The following is a 26,165-nucleotide window of genomic DNA, read 5'->3' on the forward strand; positions in this document are numbered from 1 at the left end:
TCTCTTCTCCTTCTGGGACCCCTATAATGTGAATGTTGTTGCATTTAATGTTGTCCCAGAGGTCTCTTAGGCTGTCTTCATTTCTTTTCATTCTTTTTTCTTTATTCTGTTCCGCAGCAGTGAATTCCACCATTCTGTCTTCCAGGTCATTTACCCGTTCTTCTGCCTCAGTTATTCTGCTATTGATTCCTTCTAGTGTAGTTTTCATTTCAGTTATTGTATTGTTCATCTCTGTTTGTTTGTTCTTTAATTCTTCTAGGTCTTTGTTAAACATTTCTTGCATCTTCTCGACCTTTGCCTCCATTCTTTTTCTGAGGTCCTGGATCATCTGCACTATCATTACTCTGAATTCTTTTTCTGAAGGTTGCCTATGTCCACTTCATTTAGTTGTTTTTTTGGGTTTTTTTTCTTGTTCCTTCATCTGGTACATAGACCTCTGCCTTTTCATCTTGTCTATCTTTCTGTGAATGTGGTTTTTGTTCCACAGGCTGCAGGATTGTAGTTCTTGTTTCTGCTGTCTGCCCTCTGGTGGATGAGGCTATCTAAGAGGCTTGTGCAAGTTTGCTGATGGGAGGGACTTGTGGTGGGTACAGCTGGCTGTTGCTCTGGTGGGCAGAGCTCAGTAATACTTTAATCCTAACCCGCTTGTCTGCTGATGGTTGGGGCTGGGTTCCCTCCCTGTTGGTTGTTTGCCCTGAGGCAACCCAACATTGGAGCCTACCCGCTCTTTGGTGGGGCTAATGGAGGACTCTGGGATGGCTCACGCCAAGGAGTACTTCCCAGAACTTCTGCTGCCAGTGTCCTTGTCCTCACAGTAAGACACAGTGGCCACCCCCCCACCCCCCACCCCCACCCCCCCCGCCCCTGCCTCTGCAGGAGACCCTCCAACATTAACAGGTAGGTCTGGTTCAGTCTCCTGTGCAGTCACTGCTCCTTCCCCTGGGTCCCGATGCGCACACTACTTTGTGTGTGCCCTGCAAGAGTGGAGTCTCCGTTTCCCCCAGTCCTGTCGAAGTCCTGCAATCAAATCCTGCTGGCCTTCAAAGTCTGATTCTCTAGGAATGCCTCCTCCCGTTGCTGGACATCACGTTGGGAAGCCTGATGTGGGGCTCAGAACCTTCACTCCCGTGGGTGGACTTCTGTGGTATAAGTATTCTCCAGTCTGTGAGTCACCCACCCAGCAGTTATGGGATTTGATTTTATTGTGATTGCACCCCTCCTACCGTCTCGTTGTGGCTTCTCCTTTGTCTTTGGATGTGGGGTATCTTTTTTGGTGAGTTCCAGTGTCTTCCTGTCGATGACTGTTCAGCAGTTGGTTGTGATTCCGATACTCTCGCAAGAGGGAGTGCGAGCATGTCCTTCTACTCCGCCATCTTGAACCAATCTCTCAATTTACTTATTTTATTTATTTATTTTTGGCTGCATTACATCTTTGTTGCCGCACGCGGGCTTTCTCTAGTTGTATTGATGGGCTTCTCATTGCAGTGGCTTTTCTTGTTGCGTAGCATGGGATCTAGGCACACAGGCTTCAGTAGTTGTAGCATGTGGGCTCAGTGGCATGAGGGCTCAGTAGTTGTGGCTCGTGGGCTCTAGAGCACAGGCTCAGTAGTTGTGGCACACGGGCTTAGTATCTCTGCGGCATGTGGGATCTTCCCCGACCAGGGCTCAAACCTGTGTCCCCTACATTGGCAAGTGAATTCTTAACCACTGAGTCACCAGGGAAGCCCCTGGGGTAGCTTCTTTGAGGAAATAACATTACAACTAGGATGCAAAGGTTGAGTAACAGTCAAGTGTGGAGAAGGAGTTACTTGCAAGAAAGTGCATGTGTGAGGGTCAGTGAGAACAAAGGAGTTTGGCCTGTGTCTGAAAAGTTAGAAGAGGCCCTGAGGTAGAGCACAGTGGGAGGTTTGGCTGCCGAACTAAACTTGGGTCCACTTGTCCATGCGCAGTAAAACCAATCTACTTTCACTGGGTTGTGGTGAAGGAAAGTGCAGTGCTTATTGCAGGCGCAAAGCAAGGAGACCAGGCAGCTAGTGCTCAAAAGGCCCAAACTCCCTGATGGCTTTCAGGGAAAGGTTTTTTAAGACAGGGTGAGGGAGAGGGTTGCAGGGTGCGTGATCAACCTGTGGACAGTCTTCTGATTGGTTGCTGTTGAGGTGACCAGGAGTTAACATCATCAACCTTCTGGTTCTAACAGGTCTGGGGTCTACTGCTTGTGGGCAGCATACAGTTAACTTCTTCCACCTGGTGAGGGTTTCATTATCTGCAAAACAGCTCAAAGGAGGTGGCTCAGAATGTTATCTATAGCCCTTGAGGAGGAACTAAAGGTCTTTGACTTAGTTTAGCTATTATTTTGTCTTGCTTGACTGTTTTTCTTTCTTTCTGTGTTTTCTCCCTTCTCTGATTAAATTTATTCTTTGGAACTGGGGGGAAGCCTAGGAAGCTAAAGTTTTTCTGCAGACAGGAGGCATGTGGAGGACATTCTGTCCTGGGAAGGCCACGTAGGGTCTTGCTCAATTACAGTTTGCCCTTGATACTAATAGCAATTGGGGGGAGCCTTTGAAAGTTTTAGCTAGGAGCGATGTGATCAGTTTGGGACTTTTAGAAAAGAATCAGTTTTAGATCAGAAGGGGATCTGAGAACTTGAATTCAGGTCCCCTTTTACAGATAGTAGGTGGTAACCTGTGACCAATAGTGGAGGCCCAGGCCTCCTGAATCCCATTTTGGGCTCTGGACCAGATGTTTTCACATGAAGCCAAGAAGCGGCTGAGGTGATAGCTTTGCCTCCTTCTCCCAGTGACCACCTCTGAACCCTTTCTCTGACCACCAATGAAGATGCTCACGTTCATGGTTTACACACCCCACCCCCTCTCCCAACCTCCCTGGTCCTTTCAGGGACTTCTCTAAGTGGGAAGGGAGGGTTCAGTCCTGATGCAGGGTGAGTCCTGCTGGGGGGTATGGCGAAAAGTGAGCTGATTTACTTAACCATTCCTCTATTGTTGGGCAGTAAAATTGTTTGAAAGGTTATTATAAAAAAGACTGCAGTGCATGTCTTCACATCTATATCATTTTGAGGGAATTTAGTAAGCTACTAGAAGATAAAAACTTGATTCCAAATGCTTTCCAGAGTTTTATCAGATTATACTCATTAAATGAAAAGGACCAGTTTTATCAGTGCCTTCCTAGTCCTTTAATGTTTGCTAGTTTAAAGAGTTTCCTTTCATTTGAATTTCTTTGCAAGACAATAAGGAAAGCAATATATTGCTCACTATTTGTTTCTTGTGTCTGCCTCTTTTGGTCTTGCCTTCTTTACATTTTCCTCTAAAACACCAGGTATCCATGAAAATATGTAGGAGAAAAGATCAGGACACATTTAAAGTTAACACCTTTTATTGTTTTATAACCAAATTAAAATGTCAGAAAATACATATACTGGTCAGGACCCAGAAAATGCTTGATATCTCCCCCCTTTAATTCTGTGTGCTGGCCTAAGGGGAAACAGCTGAAAGAAAGGTATCTTTTGTAGAGAGCATTCTTGGGTCCACTGGACAATATGCTCTGAGGAGAGTTGTACCACTTGGGGGGGGGGGCAGGTTGGAACCAAGTGGAGCCCTTTTCCAGACGTGCAAGTTGCCATTCCAAATGGGGTGATTTAAGGACTTCCCAGGGCACTGCAGACCCTATCTGGGGTACTCAGACACCTGGAGGAAGTCACATTCCCCCCTTTATCCCCAGGGGTCAGCTAGCCACTGAGAAAGGAACTGATGGGCTTGGGGGGCACAAAAAAGGCATCTGTGACTGATCAGTCCTGATGACCACTGCATCAGGAGTAAAGGGCACTTTGCGCTTTTTTTTAATATATAAATTATTTTATTTTTGGCTGCGCTGGGTCTTCGTTGCTGCCTGCGGGTTTTTCTCTAGTTGCAGTGAGTGGGGGCCACTCTTTGCCGCATCGCGGTGGCCTCTCCTGTTGCGGAGCACGGGTTCTAGGTGCGCGGGCCTCAGTTGCTGTGGCTCACGGGCTCTAGAGCGCAGGCTCAATAGTTGTGGCGCACGGGCCCAGTTGCTCCGGGGCATGTGGGATCTTCCCGGACCAGGGCGCGAACCCATGTCCCCTGCACTGGCAGGCGGATTCTCAATTACTGCGCCACCAGGGAAGCCCGCTCTTTGGTCTTTCAATGGCTGGTCCCTATGATGTCACATTAATAGCACCCAATTTGAAACTTTCCCATTGGCCAGCATCATGGTACTCCAAAGGCATGGAATAGGTAGATGGCTTTAGGCCAGGGCTTGAACATAAGCATAGACAATTCTTGTGATGCTGAAATGTCAGCATGGAAAGATCTTAAGAGGCTAGCATGATCATCTTCCTGATGAGGTGCACCGAGGGAAAGGGGCTTTCCCAGGTTTGGAAAGTGCTCAAGTTCCTGCTTCTCTTCTTCCCACTTCAAAGCCAATTTCTGTAAGATTAATGAGCCTCCTACTCATTCACCAAGTTTCTGCAAAAACGCGGGCAGGGGTGATGCTGTGCAGAAGCATGGGAACTGGCTGTGTGTTACACCATCCAGAAGCTTTGATGGGGGCCACTGGCCAGTCTGGCTTCCTGAGCATGGGGCCTCTGACGTACGGGAGAGGCCACCTGGAAAGCTTTGCTGTACTTGAAGAAACAGGTTAAGTCCTCCATGGCAGTAAGTTTAAAGGGGCAACCCTTAAAATTAAAGAACGTTAACTTGATGAAAGCCTCACAGAAGCTGCTCCAGTGACACCGTCTGCATTCCAGTTCCTCAGTTGCTCTTTCTCACGTCTTTTCTACATGCAGTTCCCTGACGTGGATGCTTCCCCCATCACCTAGTTAGACTGCTACTAACCTTTCTGACTTCAACTTGTGTGTCACTTCCTTGTGGAAACCTGGCCCCTCCTCACTGAGGACTCTCAAAGCATCCCATCCTGTTTGTGATTGATGTGTGACCTCTAGACTCTGAGCACCTGGGCAGGGACCGTTTCTGTGCTGCTAGCCACTGTGTCACCAGCATTTAGTCCAACACCTGACACAGTAGGCACTCAATAAATATTTACTGACTGAAGGAGTAGCTGTAGGGAGACATTTCCATTCCAGTATAAAACAAATAGCACAGCTGTCAAGTGTTACGGCCGCTGCCAAGCGATTCCAAAAGCAGATTAAAAGAAACCAGACCCAACTCCTCAGTGGCCGTGACCCCTGCCCTTTTCACTCCCAAACATATAGGTAACATGCTGTGTTATCAGATCCAAGGGTTAGCCTTAGAGAGGAAGTGAAACACCACAGCAAATCACCTGGAGTTTTCACTTTCTCTTCAGACAGCAGGTTGGGCTTGCTGACAGGTCACCTAGCAGCCCAGGGGAGGAGCTGCTTGATCTAGAAGGGGTCCAGTTCTGGGGACCACGCCCCTGTGCCCCAGAGGCCAGCCTCGCCAGAGACCTTTCCGCCCCTCCAACCCTCTTGTCCAAAGGCCCCAGTGGAAGGATGTTTACTCCCCGCTCTGTGCGGAGGAGAACCAGAGTCCTCCCAGAGAGGGTGCTCCCTTGAGTCAGGGCAGGTGCTCACACAGCACCCAGGCTTGCTGGGTGACGGGCAGCACTGCAGGCCTGGGCTGCCAGCTGGTTTCAACAACCATGATTGAGTTCTAGACCCCTCCCCTTGCGTTTTCGCTGGGGCTCCTCAGCCAGTGCAGCGGGAGAAGCGAGCCAGCCGGCTCCCTAGCCCAGCATATTCTCTTGCATCTGACAGAGGAGACTTGGTCTGACTGCAGGCGGCAGGAAAACTTCATTTCCTGAGGGAAGGCGTGAGTAACCCAGTGGATTCTCAGCAAGACAGGTGAGCCTCTTGGAATTGGTAACACAGGTTGCCTCCGGGAACGGGTGGGAGGGAAGCTTTTCACTTCTGTTCTTTTGTACCTCTTAAATTTTGAGTCATTTAAGTATGACCTAGCCAAAATATTTTAATTTAAATGAATTGAGCATAATGCCACTTTCCCGAGGGAGGGAAGGGGGGAATCTGCTTGGTCTCAAAGTAGCTTGCGCTATCTCCTCAAGCACTGCTTCTCAACCTTTCACGTGCGTGTGAATCACCTGGGAGTCTTGCTGAAATGCAGGTTCTGATTTAGGGGGATGAGGGAGGGGCCTGAGACTGCATTTCTAACAAGCTCCCAGATGATGCGGATGCTGCTGGTCCAGACCACACTTTAATAGCAGTGCTTTACAGCCACTGAGGGAGGGGGTTGAAGGCCAGCCTAGTAACAACTGTTTCCACCTGACGACTGAGCGCCATTCATCATCTCATTAGATGGAGCCCTAGAGGAGACAGGGAGGGAAGCCGGGCAGGGACACTGCAAGCCCCACAGAACAGCGAGAGCCAAACCACACAGGCAGATGTGTCTCCCATCTGGGTGAGACGCTATCCCCTGAGCTTCCCGAGGCTCTCCTTCCTCATGGCCAGCTGCCTCCTCACAGGTCCAGTCCTTTCCCAGTTGCCTCCTTGGCCACCTTTAAATTTCACCCCTGGGGGCAAGGCCACATGTCCCCTTGGGTGTTGGCCAAGGTCCTTCTCTGAGGAGCCATCATTCGCTCTAGGGATTTGTGCAGGTCTCAGCTAGAGGCTGGAGGAAGGCCAGAGTCCTGGGCCCAGCTGTCATGTCTGTCGGCTCTGGAGGGAATTATACGCGTGCCCCCCTCCCTGGGGGCCAGGTCAGTGTCTCATTCAAGCATCTTTTGGACAGGGCCCAGCCCGCAGCAGGCATCAGTGTTTGTTATGTGAATGAATAACTGAATGCCCTACTAAGTTCTCAGGAAAAATGAAAACACTCTAGGCCCTTGGCCTGCCCTCCACCCTTCCCCTCCCCAGGGCCTCTTCTGCATGAGCCACTGTGGCCACTGGGAGGCTCCCCTCCGCACACACACAACAAAAAGCTTGTAGCAGGATCCCAAAGTGCAGGAGAGTGGGCTGTGCCTGGAAGCCCCGTCCCACGTGGATGACGATGACTCTTTCCAGTTCAGAGCTGTGGGCAGTTCTGCCCTCAAATCTTCACCAAATCTGCTGTCAGCCAACAGCTCTGGCTATGCCTCCACGGTCTGCAGGTTCTGCAGCTGCTCCACATTCACCTTTCCATTCCCCTGGTGGCCAGACCTGTGTGTGGGCGGGTGGGGGCACAGAGGACGCTTGGGAGCCCTGCAGGCAGGGACGGCCTCCCTAAAGGCAGGCTCCGCCTGCAGAAGCCTCTGGCTGGCAGCGCGGTAGGCAGTGAGCGTTCACAGCAGCAGTCTGAGGGCTCCCTGGCCACAGCCCAGGCACAGGGAGGCGCTCAGGCCGCGGCCTCTGGAGCTGGCCCAGCAATGAGCAGCCGCTGCGGCCCCACAGCAACAGGCGAGGTTGGCCAAGACCAGCAGAGCAACCGCTCTTTCCTCTTGTAGGCGAAGGAGCTCAGGTGAGCACCCAGGAAGTGACAGGGAGCACGTGGAGGGCTGCTGGCACAGGCCTACCCCAGCAGATCTCCCAGCCTCTCCATCGTTCTTTCCTCACTCCTCTCCATCCTTTGCCTTCCCTCTCCATCCTGGCTCACCGCTCCCTCTTTCCCTGCCCAGGCCCAGTTACCCACTGGAGGCTGCCAATCGCTGAGTCAGCAGAGAATGGAAGCTCGAAGCAGAGGGCAGCCAGCCCCAGGTCAGTGAGCGCCTCTGACGTAGTTCACGAGAGGAGAGTCAGGGAACCCTACTCACTGAGCTGGAGGTTCCCCTGTGTCCAGCACCCCCGGAACAAAAGGGAAAACAGGCCCAGAGAGGGCCAGGCACTTGCTCAGGGGCACATAGCGAGGCAGGGAAGCAGAGCAGGCCTGAGGGCTCCCTCCCACGCCAGGCTGTGGTCAGGTCTACAGAAAGCGCCAGGCTGCCCGGGGCTTCTGGGCAGTGCTCAGGGAAGGGCAGCCTGCAGGTCACCTGTCAGCACAGCCACCACTGTCCTCAGGCTTGGGCAGCTCCAGAATTTCCACATCAAAGAGGAGCTTCGGGGGAGGCATCTGATGAGGTGTGGAGGGATGAAGGGCCGGTAAGGCAAAACAACCTGATGGAGAACTGGATTCTAGGAACCCACTGCCCAGGTTCAAATCCCAGCTCTGCCATTTATTAGCTGTGTGACTTGAGCAAGTTACTTGACCTCTCTGAGCCTTGGTTTCCTCATTAGAACAGGAAATATTAATGTCCACCTCATTAGGTTGCTGAAAAGAGTTCACATGTACAAAGAACTCAGAGCAGTGCCCAGCAGAGTAAGCCTGAGTAAATGATAGTACTGTCTTAACGTGGGCACAGCATAGCAAGCAGACAGGTTTGTGGTCGCTCAGGGGTACTGGAGGGTAACGGGCATCGTGGAGGGGCTAAAGCACCACCAGCACCCCTCCCCCCCAGAGTCCAGCTTGGATGGGCTCTGCTGGGTCCCTGGCATGCTGCCTTGGGGCCAGGTCACCCAGAGCAGGGAGCACAGTAGCCAGCTGGGCTGTCTCTGCGGGCCTCGTTCCTGGCCCTTGGCTGGGCAGCCCCTCACCTGGCAGGCTGGAGGAGCTGCCGGCACACACAGCCATTCTCCTGGGCGCGACCTCCATCCTGCACCTCTGGCTGCTCCGCCAGCCCCGCCGCGTCCGGGGCCATGCTCTGCTGCGAGGACTCTGCCATTCGGGCGAGGACCTCTAGGTCCCTGGGCAGGACATGACCCATTAACCCTGGCCTGTGGGTCCCACCTCCTCCCTGGGACAGGTGAGCCACTCGCCCTGCAGGGGGCGCCCCTCTTCCCCCAGCAGCTCAGCAGGGGTGGCAGGTACAGTGAGGGCTCAGGGCTCAGCCCGAGAACCAGGGCTGGGGTTCAGTCCAGGCAGATGATGCAGGCTGGTCCTCCGCCCCGTCCCAGGTTGGGGTGGGAGTGAGGGAGCAGCGCCCAGTGCATTTCCCATCCCAGCTCCTCTGAACACACGAACACACACACACACACACACATACAACCAGCTCCTCTGAACACACACACACACAAGCTCCTCTGAACACACACACACACAAGCTCCTCTGAACACACACTCTCTCTCTCTCTCTCTCCCCCCCCCCCCAGGCCCCCAGAGTGAGGGGGGGGAATCCGTTTTCTTTTTTTCCTTCCCTTACCACTCCAGCTTCCCTAAACCCCAGCTCACCAGGACCACCAAGTCCAAGAATCCTAAAATTGTAGGTGCTGGAAGGCACTGTATGTAAACCAACACTCTCATCTCACAGAGAGAGAAACTAAGGCCCAAGGCGGCCTGGGACTGGTCCAAAGTCACCTGGGGAGACAGTGGCAGGGCCAGGCCTGGAAACGAGGTCTCCTGCCCATGGCCTGGGTGGTCTTGTCTTCTGCCAGCTGCTCTGAAGTAGAATCCAGTTTTGTAGAGCGGGTACTCAGAACATTCCGCCTTACCCAGCCCTTCCAAGGGAGCTCCCCGTATTCAGCCCTGCCTCTACCCGCCAAACGCCGACATAAAACCAGGGTAAGAGTTCTGAGCCCGGGAGGGGGAAAGGCTGACCTAGTGGGCTCCCCTAGGGCCGCTGGGAGGAAGCATAACTGACCTCGCTTCCTCATATTTCTTGTCTCGGTAAAAGTGGCTCTTTTTGATGAAGTAGATGAGTACCAAGTCGCAGAAGAAAGACCCCTGCAAAAGAGTTGGGGGTCCCTGACTCAGGATCCTAGACTTCCAGAGAGCACCCGGCCACTTGACACCAACTACATCCCATTTGATCCTGCAGCAACCCCTGAGGGGGGCTGCGCTCAGAAAGAGGCATCTTTGTCCAGGGCCACAGAGCTGCTCCATGGTAGAGCCCGAGTTAGCCTGTGGTCTGTCTGACCCCTCAGGGTGAGCACCCCGCACTACCCTGATCCCATCGGATCACGCCTTCAGCCAGGGTCTGCTAAGCACTGCCCTGGGGTGCGGCCAAGAGTAAGCCAGTGAGACCCTCTGGGGACTCCCCCTCTGGTGCAGGAGGCGGGCATATAAATTATGACAGTGACAATGTCCCAGGATGGGGACAGGAGCAGGGGCAGCAGAGAGAAGATGGGACGCTACTCAGCCTGGGGAGGAACATCTGGGCTGAGTCTTGAGGCTGAATAGGATTTTATATAAGGAAAAAGGAAAAATCGCTCAGGAAGGGCACTGCAGAGGAACAGGCTCGTCATGCCTGGGAACAGGGCCAGGAACAGAAATGTGGCATTGCGGGAATCCCTCTAGTAGGCAGTGAGAGAGGGACTGGAGGGTATCTGAACAACAAGGACACCACAGCAGCGGTCAAGGAAAGATGAGGAGGGCTGAGCCAACCCAGCGGACCGACCCACTGACACCTGAACACAAGCTCTTCAGACCAGAGTGGATGGCGCAAATACCAGTCTCCTCCACCAGAGGGCGACTCCACCCACTGCACAGAGAGGAGGGAGCGGGGGTGGGGGGTGGGAGAGGGTTGATGGAGGACCACAGGTGAAGCAAGTCCTCTGACCCTGGGCATTGCACAACCTTCCCCGCCATACCCGCCCACCCAGATGCTAAAAAGATTATCAATTCCTTGTTCCACAGAGAACACTCCTCCCACCCCCCACCCAGCCTCTACCACTTTTCCCCCTTACCTTCATTTCACAAGTGTGTCCCCAGATGCCTGTGTTCTGATTTACCCCCATCATAAAGTGATGTCTGAAGGTGGCCCCTGTCTCGGGAAGTTACCTATGTTAAACGTGCAGGGCTCCCCAACGATGTTGCAGCAGTTAAGAGGAGGCCCTTGGGGCCCACTTTCATCCACTGACCACCTCTCAGGAGCATGGCCTCTTTGAGTCCTGCTACAGGACATGGTGTTCCTGGTCTCAATAAGAAGTCAGTCCTAGGTCCTCCTGGAAGCCCCCATGGGGCTGCTGTGACCTCCTGGGCAGAGGAACCAGGGACAAGGCTGCCAGAAACCTTGGCAAGTGGCTTGCTGGTACGGGTGTGAGCCACTCTGATGACTGCCTTGTCTTTAAAAAACTTCCAGAAAAACAAAGGGGCATGAAAGATCCAGAGGAAGCCTTTCCCTGCCCTCCAGCTGCTACTTCCTCTCCGGTGGCCCCTCTGCCCAACTGAAGGGACAGACCTGGACTACAGCCCGACTGCCCTGCCTCTCATCTTTCTAGCCCCGTGATTCACAACCGGGGGGCAGTTTGGCGACGTCTGGAGACATTATTGGCCGTCACAACTGTGGGGGAAGGTGCCGCTGGCGTCTGGTGGGTAGAGGCCGAGGATGCTGTCAGACACTCTACAATGCACACAGTCACCCCACAAAAAAAGTGATCTGGCCCTACGTGTCAACAGGGCCGCGGCTGAGAAGCCCTGTGTATAGCCGGATCCTGCCTCTTTTTAGCAGAAGTGGAGACAAGGCTGCGCAGGATCCCAGAGAACCCCCCCCCCCCCAGCTGCAGAGCCACAGGCAGAAGCCTCTCTGGCTCTGGAAAGAGAAACCCAGGTAGTCACGGCCACCTGGGGGCTGCTGGAGGGGTGTGAAGTCCCAGAGAGCCCTCTTCACCCCCATCCGCACTGACCTCCCCAGTTCTGGTTCTTTCTGGAGCACTGGGACAACTCCTGTGGGGCAGTGTCCCTGCTGCCCGCCCCTGCGGGTGCTTGGAGGGTAAAGAGGGTGGGGGAGAGGTACTCACCACACCCATGAGCGCCACCCCTGAGCCCACGTTGATGACTGTGGGGATGATGTTGAACTTCCCTGCCTGGAGCACAGAAAGACAAGGTGGGGTGAGGAAGGCAGCAGGACAGCGGGATCCCCAGGGACTCCCCCAGAGCCAACCTGGGGTCCCCCCAGCATGCCCCACCCTCCCAGGACCTGCCCAGCTTCAGAAGGGGAGCCTCACCCACACACCTTGCCGTTCACCATCACATCAAAGCGGATCCCGTAGGCTTTAAACAGCGTGCGGAGCTCCACGCCAGCTGCGTCTCGGTAATACTTGGCAAACCTGGGGGAGACACGGCTCAGGGAGCCCTCGGCCCACCTGGGTCTTCCCTGTTTGGCGACACAGGCTCCACTACCTTGGAGATTTATAACCCCCCACCCCAGGACCCTGGCGTTCAGCAGGCCCAGGAAAGGTTGGAGACCCCCTTGCTGACGTGACATAAAAGGTTCGTTCAGATCTTTGAAGTTCTTGTCAGACGCTCCCCAAGAGGCAAGGGCTTTCCCACGACTACTGGGCCAACCCGGACCACCAAGGCACTGATGGGCCTGACCCAGGCCTCAGCTTCAGGGCAAGTCCAGAGCCATGGCCAATGCTTCTCTCCCAGAGGCCCCCTGGCAGCCTCCCTGCACCTCCCGCTCTGACACCCACCCCCAGGAAGGGGTGTCGTAGCGCTGGCACCCAGGCAAGGACACGAAACGTGGAGAGGGTCATAAGGTGGCAGACTTAGCCCCAGTTACCTGAAGTTGTACCCAGAAGAAAGAGAGTTTTCTGAAAATCTGTTGTCCAGACGGTTAAAATAATAGCGAGGGTAACATTCAGAGGGAGCTCTATCAAGATCACAGTCCCATTCAATCTGAATTCCTATCACACCACCCTTGATGCAAAAGAGACAAGAATCAGTGCACAGAACTTTCTGGAGATACAAGTCACAGACCAGCTCTTCGTGGAGAGCTCAGGCAGGGGGTTGGCCCCACTGGAGCATCCTTCCCGGAGGGAAGAAGGCCCAGGGTTCACACCTCTGGGGTGACTGAGAAAAGTGCGTCGCGGACAGCCCATATCCTCCTGCTTCACGCTCCAGGGAGAAGGGAATGACCCGAGCAAGCACCTACTGCAGGACTGGCACCTCACACTACAGCCAGGGTGCCAGTGGGGCTCCTGGCTCGGTTTCAGCTGATGCCCCTGGACTCAGAGCCAGACGCAGGTGCAAGTGTGCAGCACAGCTAATTCTGAGACGGTCCCTGGGCAGGTGACTGTAGGGCCACCCCATCGCGTGGGTCCTCCTCCACACCCCCTCCTCACTGCAGAGCTCAAGCCCAGAGCCGGCCAGCCCCACCACCCATCTGCACAGCTATCTCCTGGAAGCTGCTCCCCGTCCAGCTGACCACAGACCCAAGTCGGAAGATGGGGCAGTAGGGGTCCTTGGGGCCAAATTTACAGGACTTCAGGAAAGCTCTGTCTGTGGTGTCCAGCACATTTGTCCTGGGTGGAGGCCATGAAGAGCCAGTGAAAGGAAGGTAAGACTCGCTGTTCCCAGGCCAGAAACCGGGTGTGACCCACCCTGAGCCCTTGGCTAAAGCCCCTCAGATCCTGACTGCTTTCCACCCCCAACACCCTCCAGCACGAAAGGACACAGCCCTGCCGCCACTGCACGGGAAAGGGTGCCCCCTCACCACCCAGTGGGGCATTCCACACAGCGTTCCATACACATGGGCCCACGTACTTGGAGAAGTTGAATTTGGGGAAACGAACGAAGTTCTTTATGTAAACAGTGAAGTCTTCAGCTTCGCCCAGGAGTGGCTTCCTGAAAACCAAGGCAGGACAGTCTGCTCAGGAGGCCCTACCCCGCCCCCTCCATGCCTGTGCGGAGGCTGAAGCCTGTCTGCTCCCTGGGTGCCCTGGAGCCTTTGCAAAGGACAGTCAATTTGATCATGTCGGGGTGGTCCTGGGGCCTTTGTGGGGTGCCCTGGCTTCTCCCCCAGGACATGTCTCCACCATTGGGCTGGGACCCGCTGCCCAGGACTGGGTAACTCCTCAGGGTCCCGAGGTTACAGCCACTCACGCTGGCCTGGACTTTGTCTCCACCGGGCACCAGGCGAAGATCTCACAGGTGCCCTTTTGCTCGCTCCCCGCCCGCAGGCAGCGGCCAGTCCTCACTCCTGCAGGGGTGGGAGAAGGACAATGCCAGGAACCTCCTGGTTCCAACTCCCCTTCTGCCCCCAGCCCTGTCTACTCCAGGCCTCACCATTTCCAGCCACAACAGGCTCCCCAGGAGGGCAGTCGCTGTCCTCATAGCACAAGGCATCCGGAATGCTTTCACTCTGCCAGGAGAGAAAGGGTGCCTGGCGGGGGGCAGGTGCTTGCAGGGACCCCTTCTCAGAACCAGGTCCCACCCCAGGGTGAGGCCGGGGGTTCCTCCCTTGCCTGTGGCTGCTCACCCCTTGAGAACCTGCTTCTCCCCTGAATAATGCAGGTATGCACGCTGGTGCACACATCCCCCAGGGCCCTTGGAGGGGGTCGACACCCCTGCCTCAGGAGAGGGGTGGACCCCAAGTACTGCTGGCAGCTCTCCCACCCCCTCCCCAGCTCTCTGCACCAAGACGCACCTCGGCACAGGTTTCCTGCCGCTGGTTGGGGGTCACGACCAGGTTGGTGATTACAAAGAAGACATTCTCTCCCTGAGAAACCAGAGGGAGGTTGAGGAACCCCCTCCTGCCATCTGGGGTCCCCCCTTCCCGGGGCTGCCTGGCAGGTGGTGGGATCTCTGCATGGGTGTTGCAGACACTGGGGCCACAAATCAGTGGATCCCACCCACGAGCCCACTGACCTCGGAGTCCCAGAGCAGGTATGCTTAGAGGGGTCTCTTCCATGCCCACAACCCCAAACCATTCTGACCTCAGCCCCCAGGGTCCAAGCTGAGATACAGGAGGGGAGAGAGGAGAAGGGGCAGTGAAGAGATGGCCCGGCCCCGGCACAGGGAACTGCTCCCAGGGACAGTGGCCAATATAAGGGCAGGGCTCTCGGTGCCAGGCCACCTGACTCACACTGACCTGGAAGTTCTCTGGGTCCCATTTGGTTTCAACAGGCTCAGGGTTTCATGGGAACAGAGCAGCCCCGTAAGGCACAGTTGGGGAGGGCTGGGGTTAGGCATGGGGTAAAGGACCTGGGCAGAGTCTATCTGCAAACCCTGCAGCCATCCCAGGCCAAGGGAGACAGTGAATGGAGGTCCCTGGCTCCCCAAGCAGTTTCCCATGTCACCCACCCGGATCCAGACCCTGCCAGCCTGGGCCCTTGTGCTGGGTGGGGCTCAGACCTGGGGTGGGATGACATAGTCGGCAACATCCCAGAGCCGCTCCCCAAGCTCTGAGGTGTTGGTGAAGGTCACACCCTTGACTTTGGTGATGATGCTGCTCTGCAGGGATGTGTCCGTGTCTTGGTAACACTTCTTCACCAGGAACACCCAGCTGCAGGGAGGGGCAAGCAGGTGGGCGTCAGCCTCATTGCTGCCCTCAGGAAGTTTCCTCAGGCCCCCAGGGTGTGGAGGGGTCAGGCTTGGGGCTCCACCTTTCCCACCAGCTCCTGGGCAGGAGTCACAACTCCCTCTGCCGCCTGAAAGCCAGTCCTGCAAGCAGCAGAGGTGACAAGCAACCCCAGAAGTGAGAGGCTGCTGCTCTCAGGAGCCAAGGCCCTGCAGCTGGGCAAGCTTGGGATGAAACCGGCTCGACCCACACTTGCCATGTGACCCCGGGTGAGCCAATGAACTCTGGGGGTCAACACAGGGCTAAGTGCACCTCCTTCCAGAGGGGTGAGGATGGTTAAAGGACATGGTGCACAACCTGGAACTTATCATGAGGAGACCTCAGACAGACCCAAACTGAGGGGGATTCTACAAAATTAGAGTGCAAAATCCTGTACCCTTTGACACCCAAAACACAAGCAACAAAAGAAGAAATAGGTAAGTTGGACTTGATCCAAATTAAGAACTTTTTTGTGCATCAAAGGACACTATCGGGGCTTCCCTGGTGGCGCAGTGGTTGAGAATCTGCCTGCTAATGCAGGAGACACGGGTTCGAGCCCTGGTCTGGGAGGATCCCACATGCCACGGAGCAACTAGGCCCGTGAGCCACAACTACTGAGCCTGCGCGTCTGGAGCCTGTGCTCCGCAACGAGAGGCTGCGACGGTGAGAGGTCCGCGCACCGCGATGAAGAGTGGCCCCCGCTTGCCACAACTAGAGAAAGCCCTCGCATAGAAACGAAGGCCCAACATAGCAAAAATAAATTAATAAACTCCTACCCCCAACAACAACAACAAAAAGAGTACATGTGAATTCCAGAGTTTACTTATGAGGAGGTTCTATTGGCAAACTTCCAAAAGTCACCAAGAATAAAATTAAAAAAAAAAAAAGACACTATCAACAAAGTGAAAAGACAACCCAGAGAATGGGAGAAGATATTTGTGAGTCACATAACTGATAAGAGTCTAGTACCCAGAATATACAAAGAAGTCTTACAACTCAACAATAAAAACGACAAGTAATCCAATTTAAATATGGGCTAAGGATTTGAATAGATATTTCTCCAAGACAGACATACAAATGGCCAATAAGCCCGTGAAAAGATGCTCAACATCTTTAGTCAGGAAATGCAAATCAAAAAACACAGGGAGATAGTACTTCACACCCAATAAGACAGCAGTAATCCAAAAAATGGGAAATAACAAGTGTTGGTGAGGATGCAGAAAAATTGGTACTTGCTGGTGGGAATGTAAAAAGCTGTAGGTGCTGTGGAAAGCAGTTGGGTAGTTGCTCACAAGCTTACTATATGACCCAGCAATTCCACTCCTCAGTATGTAACCAAGATAATTGAAATCATATATCCACACAAAAACTTACACATGAATGTTCTAGCAGCATTATTCCTAATAGCCAAAAAGTAGAAACAATCCAAATGTCCGACAGATGAATGCATAAGCAAAATGTGGTGTATCCATACAAGGAGGTATTATTCAGCAATTAAAGGAATAATTTACTGACACAGGCTACAGTATGTATAAATCTTGAAAACATTATGCTAAGTGAAAGAAGCCAGACAAAAAAAGGCCACGTGTTGTAATGATTTGATTTATATGAAATGTCCAGAATGGGCTATAGAGACAAAAAGTAGATTAGTGGTTACCAAGGGAGGGATGGCGGTAGGGGAGAATTGCAAATGACTGTTAATAGACACAGGTTTCTTTTGGGGGTGATGGAAACGTCCTGGAATTAGATAGTGGTGATGGTTGTACAACATTGTGAATGTACTAAAACCCACTGAATTGTGTAATTTAACATGGTTAGTTAAAATGATGAACTGCATGCTATGTGAGTTTTACCTCAATTTAAAAATGGTTTTTAAAAGATCCTGCACTCTCCAAAAAATGTCAGTGTCATAAGATACAAAGACAGACTCAGGAGTGATTCCAGATTAAAGGAGACATGACAACTGAACACAAGGCATGATTTCAGATTTTCTTTTCCTATAAAGGTAATTTTGGGGACAATTTACAAAAGGTCTATTGCTTAGATGATAATATTTTTATGTTAATTCCCGAATTTTCATGCTTTTACTTCATTAAATAAGAGATTCCTTGTTTTTAAGAAATACCCATGGAAGAATTTAGGAATCGAGAGACATCATGCCTGCAACCTACTCAACAGAAAAAAATTGCACATGTACACACACACATAGAAAGAGAAAGGGATAAGGAAAACACAAATGTAGTAAAATGTTAACATTTGAGGAATCTAGGTGAAGGGCATTAAAAAACTACTACTCTTAAAACTTTTCTGTGAGTATAAATTACATCAAAATACAAAAAAAATTTTTTTTTAATGAGACGGCACACGTAAATTGCTTAGCACAGCGAGTGCCAGGCACAGAGGAGGAGCTCAATGAATATAACACATCAACTTATTACTGAGGTTACTGTTAATTAGAGATTGTCCAGGTCAACCCCCCTTGGTAAAGTTGGGAAAACTGCAGCCAGAAGAGGGCAGGAAGCCGCCTTCCTGAGGTCCTGCAGCAGTGCTGTGGGGTGCCCTGCCTCTCCCAGGCAGCAACCAGGATGCTTCCACCCTCATCTCTGGGGGCAGAGCTGGCATGTCCTGGGGCCCTAGGCTGTCCCATCTCCAAGGACCTCTGAGAGGGTTGTGACCCTTGAGCCAACCAGCCATTTTAGTAGGGACACACTGGGCCTGGCCTGGACAGAAACATTCAGCAAATACTCAAGGAACAACAACCCTTCATTCACTCATTCGTTTCACACCTGTCCCCTAAGCAGTTAGGGGATACCAGGCAGGCCCCGCCCTCATGGCATCCCCAGGCTGACAAGGGCAGTCAGCACGAACGTTAAGCAAATGATCCCCTGAATACGCACGTAATTACATTGTGGGAATTCTGGGGAGGAGCATGCGAGAACCCAGGTGTGAAGGATGAGTGGGCGCTAACGAGGTAGGGGAGGAAAGGGAAGCCTGGCTGAGGAGCAGTAAGACAGAAGGCCCTCAGGTGGGGGGCAGCCAGGTGTCTTAGGGATGAATGTCAGGGATGAAGCCCAGCCTCCGGGTGGGGGTGAGGTGAGGTCAGGGCTGCCCTCCCTGGAGGAGCCTCTACTGCTCCCCAAGTCAGGAAGTAGGAGGGACTCAACAGCATTAAACTGAAGGAATAAAAGAGGCACATCCGCATCCCAGTTGTCTGGTGTCATTTCCTCTCCACCTGTCCGCTCCCTGCTTGGGGGTGAGGCCTCTGAACAGTGCCTGGCTGACCCCAAGGAGCTGCCCCTCAGCTGATGGTGCCAGCTCCTGCAGGGCAGGGGAGGGGGGCAGACAGGAGAGCTGGGTGCCAGGGAGCATAGAGTGTTTCGGGGCAGGACCCCCAGAGAGGCCAGCCGCGGGTGGGGCAAGCCAGCCAGAAAGGAGTTCTGGGACATGCCAGGCTCCTGAGTTGCCCCTGCCGGGAGACTGGCACTGAGCTCAGTGACTATAAATAAACCACCGGGGGCCGGCCTGGGCCAGCCCGGGCTAGGGCCCAGGGGGGCTGCCATGACAGCTGCAGCCCAAGCCCCTGCAGCCTCGCCCCCTTCCCAAAGCCCTAGCACTGGCGGCCCCAGCCCTGGAGAAAGGAACTGCCCACGGAAAGCCTCACAAATGGGGGGGCCCCAGGAACCCCGGCGCATCTCATCACCTCAAGAGCCGCTGGGGAGTTGAGGGCTCCCTCCTTAGCCCCCACCCTTAAGCCCAACGGTACAAGAAGGGCCGCCTTCCCGAGCAGGGTCCCAGAGCCCAGTCACAGGGCACCCCCGGCGCCCCCAGGCCAATTCCCAGCCCCCGGAGGCCACAGCTGCGGCCCCGACCGGCCCTTCCCCCTCCCCGAGCCCCGAGCCCCGGAGAACTCACACCACCAGGTAGGTCAGGATGGAGACCTGCAGCAGCCGGTAGAGCAGGCCCACCTTCTTATTCTTGGCGATGACGTACTTCTCGGTCTTGTAGTCGAAGAGCGACTGGTAGAGCCCCTTGCAGCCCGCCTGCCCCATGGCGCCGGCTCACCTGGCCCGCGATCGCGTCGCCACACGTGTACCGCATGGAGCCGCCCCCGCCGCCGCCCGGCCTCCAGTGTGGGCACCGCTGCGCCCGGGTGCGCGGCTCACCGGGCGGGGTCCGGCGGTTGGCGAGGCCGCGGCAGCGCCGCCCGAGGCCAGGCGGGGGCCTCAGACTGCGACCTTGCCTCCTCCCCTGACTGACAGTGACACCGCCGGGCCGCCGCCCGGCCACTGGCCTGCGAGGGCCCTCCCGGCGATCGCCGCCGCCCGGGAGGGGTGCGGTGAGAAGAGGGTCTCCTTTGGAAGCAACGCCCCTTCTCCGCCCCCAAAGAAATCCAGGGGTTCCTCCTATTGAATGGCCGGGGAAACTGAGGCCAGGGGAGGGGGACCTACAACACAGCAAGTGGAGGCGAAGACGGGGTAAAGAGCATTGACAGAAAGATACAAACAGGTTTCTTGATTTTTCTTGCTCCCTGGGGCCAACCCTCGCCCTCCCCTCACAGGATGGGGGCTGTGATGAAGTGCGCGTTCCTACTGCAGCAGCTGCGGCCGGCCCGTTTAAACCCCACACTCCGGGGGAGTCAGTTGCCAGGCACGCCCCAGTGGCCAGAGCACGGAGAACTCTGTAGGGCAGGGAGGATGGGTGGGGTGGGGATGGGGAGACAGGCAGCCGAGGCCTGGGATCTTAAAGATGCCTGGAGAGAGGGCGGGGACCAGCTGTGGAAATGCTCCCAAAGCAAGAGACGGACCTCACCTAAGCTGCTGAATCTGCAACCCCTCACGGACGGTGGAATTAAATTAGAGGCACTGGGAACACAGATGAGGACACCTCTGAGAAGATCAGGTTCAGAACGTGGGACAGCCATCGAGAGGCGGGGTCCTGGGTGAGCTCGGTGTGCGTGTGCACGTGTGTGCTGGGCTGTGCACGCTTGTTTTCTGCATTTCACTCGCTGCCATCCTGCAGTCTGACCGGACGTGGTCCTGCTCCTCTCCCTAGCCTGGCTCTCACACAGGAATAAGTTCCCTTCCCTGAACCATAGGCTCTGGGAGTTGGGAGTTGGAAGGGACCCTAAAGTTCACCAGGTGTGACCTCCTCTCAAAGTAAAAGCCCCAGGGCAGCACGCCTCCAGTTTTAGTGAACATGGGTATCATTTGGAAGAAAAATGCAAATTCCTGGGCCCTGCCCCAAATATTTTCATTCCCTTAAGGCTAGGATGGGACCAGCAAATCTGTATTTTGCTCTCAAGTTGCCATTTCGGAAGCACAGATTTTTGCAACTGTTCATCAATTTCAATTCAAATGCCATTTCCTTAAAAAAAAAAAAAAAAAAGTCCTGTTCTTACTACCACCCACCAAAAGCGCCTCCACCCCAAACACTTTCTATCCCATTACCCCTTCTTATTCCCTTAGAGCCCCTGTCACTCTTGAATATGATCTTATTTACTTATTGTCTGTGTCCCCCACTAAGACCGTAAGCTCCAGGAGGGCGGGGACCTTGCCTTTGGACATCTCTGCATCCCATGCCCACCGCTATGACTGCTACATTATATGTCAGTACATATTTGTTGAGTGAAACTCAGGCCTGGCGTTTTAAACAGGGAGATTTCCGCTGCCGCCCTGTTCCAGTCATGGCTGGGGATTTTGGAAGCTGACATCATCCTGGGGGAAAGGCTTAGGAATTGTCACCAGGCCTCCTTTCCTCACTCTCCTGCCAGCCTCTTCCTCAGCCCTCCCCTCACACGGCTCTCCAGCACTCAGAGGAGATGCAGCCTCCATGGAGTGACACCACGCCTTATAAGGAGGCCCACCAACCTGCTCTTGTCTGCCCTCCAGTGTGGGCAGCCCCTCCTGAACCCCCCACGGCCCAGCCAAGACCAGGCTGCAGTTTCTGACAGAACTATCCAGGTGCTTTACAGACCACGAGGGACATCCAAAGGGGAAAGCGCTGCTCTCAGGGCCAGGGCCAGACCCCTCCTTGTGGGCTCCCTCACAGCTTCTCAGGCTAGATCCAGACCCATCAGTGGGTCAGGACATCAGTTTACTGAGTTCCAACCAGCATATTCACAAAAAGAAAATATCAGAGTGTGTTTAAGGAAGTAAGTGTAGACAGTTTGGTGAAATGTTTGAAGTATGTGTGTGCGTATAATGACGTGTAATATATTTCTTCTTGTGGGTCATGGTCAAAACAATGTGAAAAATACTTCCCTGGAGCTGCAAACCTAAGTATCTGCAATCTACCTCCGTATCGCTGGGGCCGGCTCACCTCCCCAAGTTCAGGTCTAACTCCCATTATACCCAAAGTGGGAGAAGGGGTCTTTGCTTTTTTATTGGCCGCACATGCAGAAGTTCCCATTACCAGGGATCAAACTTGCACCCACTGCAGTGGAAGTGCCAAGTCTTAACCACTGGACCGCCAGGGAAGTACCAGAGTCTTTGCTTTTTACGTTTGCATTATTAGAAGTTCAAGTCAGGGATGTTTCCAAATCCAAGATGAATTCTCCACTTGAATGAAAACTGCCTGCTGTCTTTGAGTGGTTTTTCCAGTCTCTACCTAAACCCATCTCAACAGGCACCCTGTTCAAATGATCTTCGCCACCACTACTGTGCGAATGCTTATCAGCTTAGCAAGTAGTAAGTCAGGGGTCAGGGGTGAATGGCTAGTTCTCAAAGTAGTCAAAGCCCCCTTCCCTCTCCTCCCCCAAAGGCATCCACATCACGCTTCATTATAATGACTGTGGTCCACCTTAAAGAAAGGGGCTGGCAGTGAAGGGACTGACCAATCTCATCTGGTTCGTAAGACTGTCTCGTTGGATGATTTAAGGTAGCTGCAGTCAAGTGATGGGAAATTATTAAATGAACTCAAAAAATATTCTCCAAATAATTAAAAGGAAGCAGAAGAGAAATAAAATACAAATCTCATAAAATAACGTCCTTGGAGGAGAGGTTCAGAGGTTACTTACACCTAACAAACGAGGTTCAATTTCCCACCCCAGAGGAGAGGAGGGATCAAACGAGGCCTGAGATAGGAAATCTGAATCTGTCCTAGGGCACAAAAGGAAGTCATCACAAGGCAAGGAGAGCCCTCCTTCAGAGCCCGAAATATCCTGGATGACCTAGAAGGGACAAGAGTGGGAGAGGCGTGGCACGGAAAGGGTTTCATGAAGCAATTCATCCTTTAATTTTTCTTTTGCTCTGAGGAGTCCTGCTTTGATAAACACATTCCATTAACAGACATTACTGGTCCATTTAAGAAATAGTATTTCTCAGGGTATATGCCCAGTAGTGGGATTGCTGGGTCATATGGTAGTTCTATTTGTAGTTTTTTAGGGAAACTCCATACTGTTCTCCATAGTGGCTGTATCAATTTACATTCCCACCAACAGTGCAAGAGGCTTCCCTTTTCATCACACCCTCTCCAGCATTTACTGTTTCTAGATTTTTTGATAATGGCCATTCTGACTGGCATGAGGTGATACCTCATTGTAGTTTTGATCTGCATTTCTCTAATAATTAGCAATGGTGAGCAGAGTGAAGTAAGTCAGAAAGAGAAAAACAAACACCATATGCTAACGCATATATATGGAATCTAAAAAAAAAAAATGGTACTGACAAACCTAGCTGCAGCGCAGGAATAAAGAGGTAGACATAGAAAATGGACTTGAGGACTTGGGGTGGGAGGGCGAAGCTGGGCTAACGTGAGAGTAGCATTGACATATATAAGCTAACAAATGTCAAATAGTTGGCTGGTGGGAAGCAGCCGCAGAGCACAGGGAGATCAGCTTGGCGCTCTGTGATGACCTAGAGGGGTGGGATAGGGAGGGTGGGAGGGAGGCTCAAGAGGGAGGGGATGTGGGGACACGTGTATGCACATGGCTGATTCGCTTTGTTGTGCAACATCAACTAACACAGTATTGTGAAGCAATTATACTCCAATAAAGATTAAAATTTTTTTTAAAAAAGAAACAGCAGATACTAATGTTGCTTCAAAGAGTCAACAGGAAGAAGGAAGCCTGTCTCTGCAGGAAGCATTTCTGAGTCCTGTCTTAAGTGATGGGTTCTTACTCATTACTCAGTTCTCAGAATGTGACCTGGGGAAAAACTCCACCGAGGTGTCACTTTAAAAGACTAAATCGTCAAATGCTGGCTCACTGGGCACTGAAAAGGATAAAGATTCAAACTCAAACCAACCAAACCCACACAGCGGCGCCAGCACGAACATGGCACACGGTAGAGAAAGATGGTCCTGCTCGTGCTCCCTGCGGGGTTTTCCCCACCTTCATGAAACAGCCCTCGTCCATCCCACCTCTGTCTCCTCGAGTTCACAGGACTGTAGTGATGAACCGCGAGCAAGCAGGACATCCTCGTGTGAAACCCGAGAGTGGGTGTGGCGTCCACAGCTCCTGCGCTCAGTCCTCCCACAGATTCTTCCTCTGTTGCAGTCTCTATCCCCACCTGCCCTTCTGGCCTCACGAGCCCTTTACGCACACCAGCTTCAGGGGAACTGACTGACAGCTTTATCACATCCCGCACTTTCCAATCCCTGTGCCTCTGCTCAGGCGGGTCTCTCCTCAGTACTTCATGGCTTCAAGGCTCAGCCTTTACAGGGCTTTGTCTCCTTCACAAAGGCCTCCTGGATCCCTCTCCTCCTCTAAATTCCCAAAGGACAGGATCCGATCTGTATGTTTCAGGGAGTTACAGCTGAGTGCACACCTTATCTGTCCTATAGGGTGATGAAGGCAGAAAAGGCTTTACCACTCTGCTCCACTGGGTCTATAATGAGATAAGTGGTCATCCAGAAGAGAAGGGGGGATGGGGGGAGGGAGGGAAGGAGGAAGGGGGGAAGGTTGATTCCTGATCATCCTGCCTCTACCCATTAGCCTGCATATTTGAAGTGTCAAGAGTAGAGTGACTAAGCCTTTATTTTTGAGTGTGTATTTCTAGAAGATTTCAACAGAGATAACTCTACTAGAGCATTATGTTACATTTGTCTCCTGAAGCAACTTGTTAGTCATCAAGACTCCAAGTCTGTGCTGAGCGCTACCCACTGACAAAGCGTAATCACATGAACAAACCCTGATCTCATTAACTAGTATTTCACAGGGTGTGGGTCTTGACATCAAAGCTCACCCAGAGTGCTTGCCCCAAAAGCCAATTCCCAAGCCCAAGCCGGACTAGAGCATCAGGACCCTTAGTGGGTAGAGCCCAGGAACCTGATGAGCTGAGCTCCACCTGTGCCTCTTCCCCAGCAACACCTGTAAACCTCCACTGCCCCCTAGCTGCCGCTGCCCTAGACCCTGCCCGCCTGTAATGAAGCTTCTGTGGAAAAACATTAGACCTGAAGATTCCTCCTTAAACTAGCTGATGGCCTTGGGCAAGTTGTTTCCTCCTCCACAGAACAGCTAATGGTGCCCGGAGTGACTGATAGATGGCTGCAAAAGTACAAAGCCTGGGGTAGAACAGATGCTTTTTCTTAAATGACCCAGCCTAAACAGAGTAGGTCTGTGAAGCTGGATGGAAAAATAGGTTACCTATTTATTTTTACTACACTTTAACTGAAATTTACCATTTCCTTCAATTATGAATGTAGGCAACAAACCATAAGAGTATTAGCAGTACCTGTATCTTAACACCAGTAGAAATTACAGATATTTCCCCATTTTTCTTTCTTAATAAAGAAGTATGTATCTCCATTTCATAAAAATTTTTTTAATATTCTGATCACTGTTTCAATATAACTGGTTCTTTATAAACTTATATATTTAAAAACAAGCTGATGGAAAAATACGATAAAGCAAGCATAGTAAAATGTTAATGGAAGAAGCCAGGTGTTCAGTGTAAAATTCAATTTTTCTGTATGTTTGAAGATGTTCACAATAAAATGCTGGGAATTTATCTGAGAAGCCGTCCCTAGGCTTCAGCAAATCGCCAAACGGGTCTATGGCAAACAAACAAGTTAGGAACCCCTGACCTAGAGGTACTAGTGTCCTTAACTTGCTACTCTACCAGTGAGTTCTTCACCTAGGAGGCAAAGGACCCCAAGCCCCAGTGTAGAATCCAGGAGTTAGGCTGGTAGCCTTTCCCAGACTAGGAAATCTAAAAGGTCTGCAGAACCACAGTGGGCCAGTGGTGTTTTCTCCCACCCCAGCAGTCCAACGTCAATCTCAGACCTCACAGCTCTACAGAGAGGAAAAAAATTCCTGACCACATTCATCTTTGCTCAAAATTACACCTGCTCCAATACACAAGTGGCAAAATACTATAAACAACTTAAATGTTCATCAATAATGGTGTAGTTAAATAAATTACGGTACCTCCCAAAACAGATACACAGGACAACAAACCATCCATTAAAAAGAATAAAATAGATTTCCAGTTCATATAAAATGATCTCCAAAATAGATTAGTAAATGAAAAAAAGCAAAATACAGAAGAGTGTATACATTATATACTACGATTTGCAATTTTAAAGGATGTTTTTATATGCATAAACTCTCTCTTGAAGAATGCACAGAAAAAAGAAACTGGTAATCCTGGTTTTCTCAGAGGAAAAAAAAAATGGACAACTGGGGGCCTGGGGCATGAGGGAGACTGATTTTTGCACTGTTTGAATTCTGTTATCATGAGTATGAACCATTACCACGTGAAGAGAATAAATAAATTCACTGTTCCTGAAAAAAATAAAAAGAAAGAAAAACTTACCCCAGGGTAGGACACTAGTCAAACCCAGGAAACAAGGCCAAGAGCTCGAGAGCATCTGCCAGCGCTCTGGGCAGGGCTAGCCCAGCCCCCTTCCCAGACCCTGCAGAGAAGACGCCTCCCCAGAGAGCACACCTGCAGTCCCCCGACCACTCAGGACTG

At 52.4% G+C, this 26,165-nt stretch overlaps 1 protein-coding gene across 7 annotated transcripts; it reads right to left on the reverse strand.

The window, feature by feature from the left end:
- Positions 1-3,372: 3,372 nt before the first annotated feature.
- Positions 3,373-19,833, reverse strand: P2RX5 (purinergic receptor P2X 5). 7 transcript variants are annotated; one of them, XM_060290913.2, is made up of 14 exons: positions 19,165-19,824; positions 15,048-15,198; positions 14,341-14,412; positions 13,980-14,055; positions 13,797-13,893; positions 13,458-13,538; positions 13,078-13,216; positions 12,475-12,611; positions 11,926-12,019; positions 11,711-11,776; positions 9,613-9,695; positions 8,570-8,719; positions 7,969-8,048; positions 3,373-7,162 (listed from the first exon to the last, which is right to left on the reverse strand). In XM_060290913.2, the coding sequence occupies exons 1-14, from the start codon at positions 19,299-19,301 to the stop codon at positions 7,134-7,136; spliced, it is 1,392 nt and encodes a 463-aa protein (XP_060146896.1). In that variant the 5' UTR covers positions 19,302-19,824; the 3' UTR covers positions 3,373-7,133. The 7 variants fall into 7 exon arrangements, 5 of the variants coding, with proteins under 5 accessions (XP_060146896.1, XP_060146897.1, XP_030717607.1 ...); XR_011377081.1 differs by adding an exon at positions 10,658-10,734 and having other exon boundaries at positions 3,373-8,719; positions 19,165-19,814; XM_060290914.1 differs by lacking the exon at positions 14,341-14,412 and having other exon boundaries at positions 19,165-19,833.
- Between the last annotated feature and the right edge of the window lie 6,332 nt (positions 19,834-26,165).

The sequence above is a fragment of the Globicephala melas genome, chromosome 20 (assembly GCF_963455315.2).
Source record: "Globicephala melas chromosome 20, mGloMel1.2, whole genome shotgun sequence".
Taxonomy (NCBI): Eukaryota; Metazoa; Chordata; class Mammalia; order Artiodactyla; family Delphinidae; genus Globicephala; species Globicephala melas.

Coding starts and splice junctions, on each gene's coding strand:
- P2RX5 (XM_060290913.2), bottom strand. CDS start 19,301: ATGGGGCAGGCGGGCTGCAAGGGGCTCTACCAGTCGCTCTTCGACTAC. Junction 14,056..14,340: donor GGCAGGAAACCTGTGCCGAG/GTGCGTCTTGGT, acceptor CTCTCCTGGCAG/AGTGAAAGCATTCCGGATGC. Junction 7,163..7,968: donor AGTGGTGGCTGTGCTGACAG/GTGACCTGCAGG, acceptor GCCCACACACAG/GTCTGGCCACCAGGGGAATG.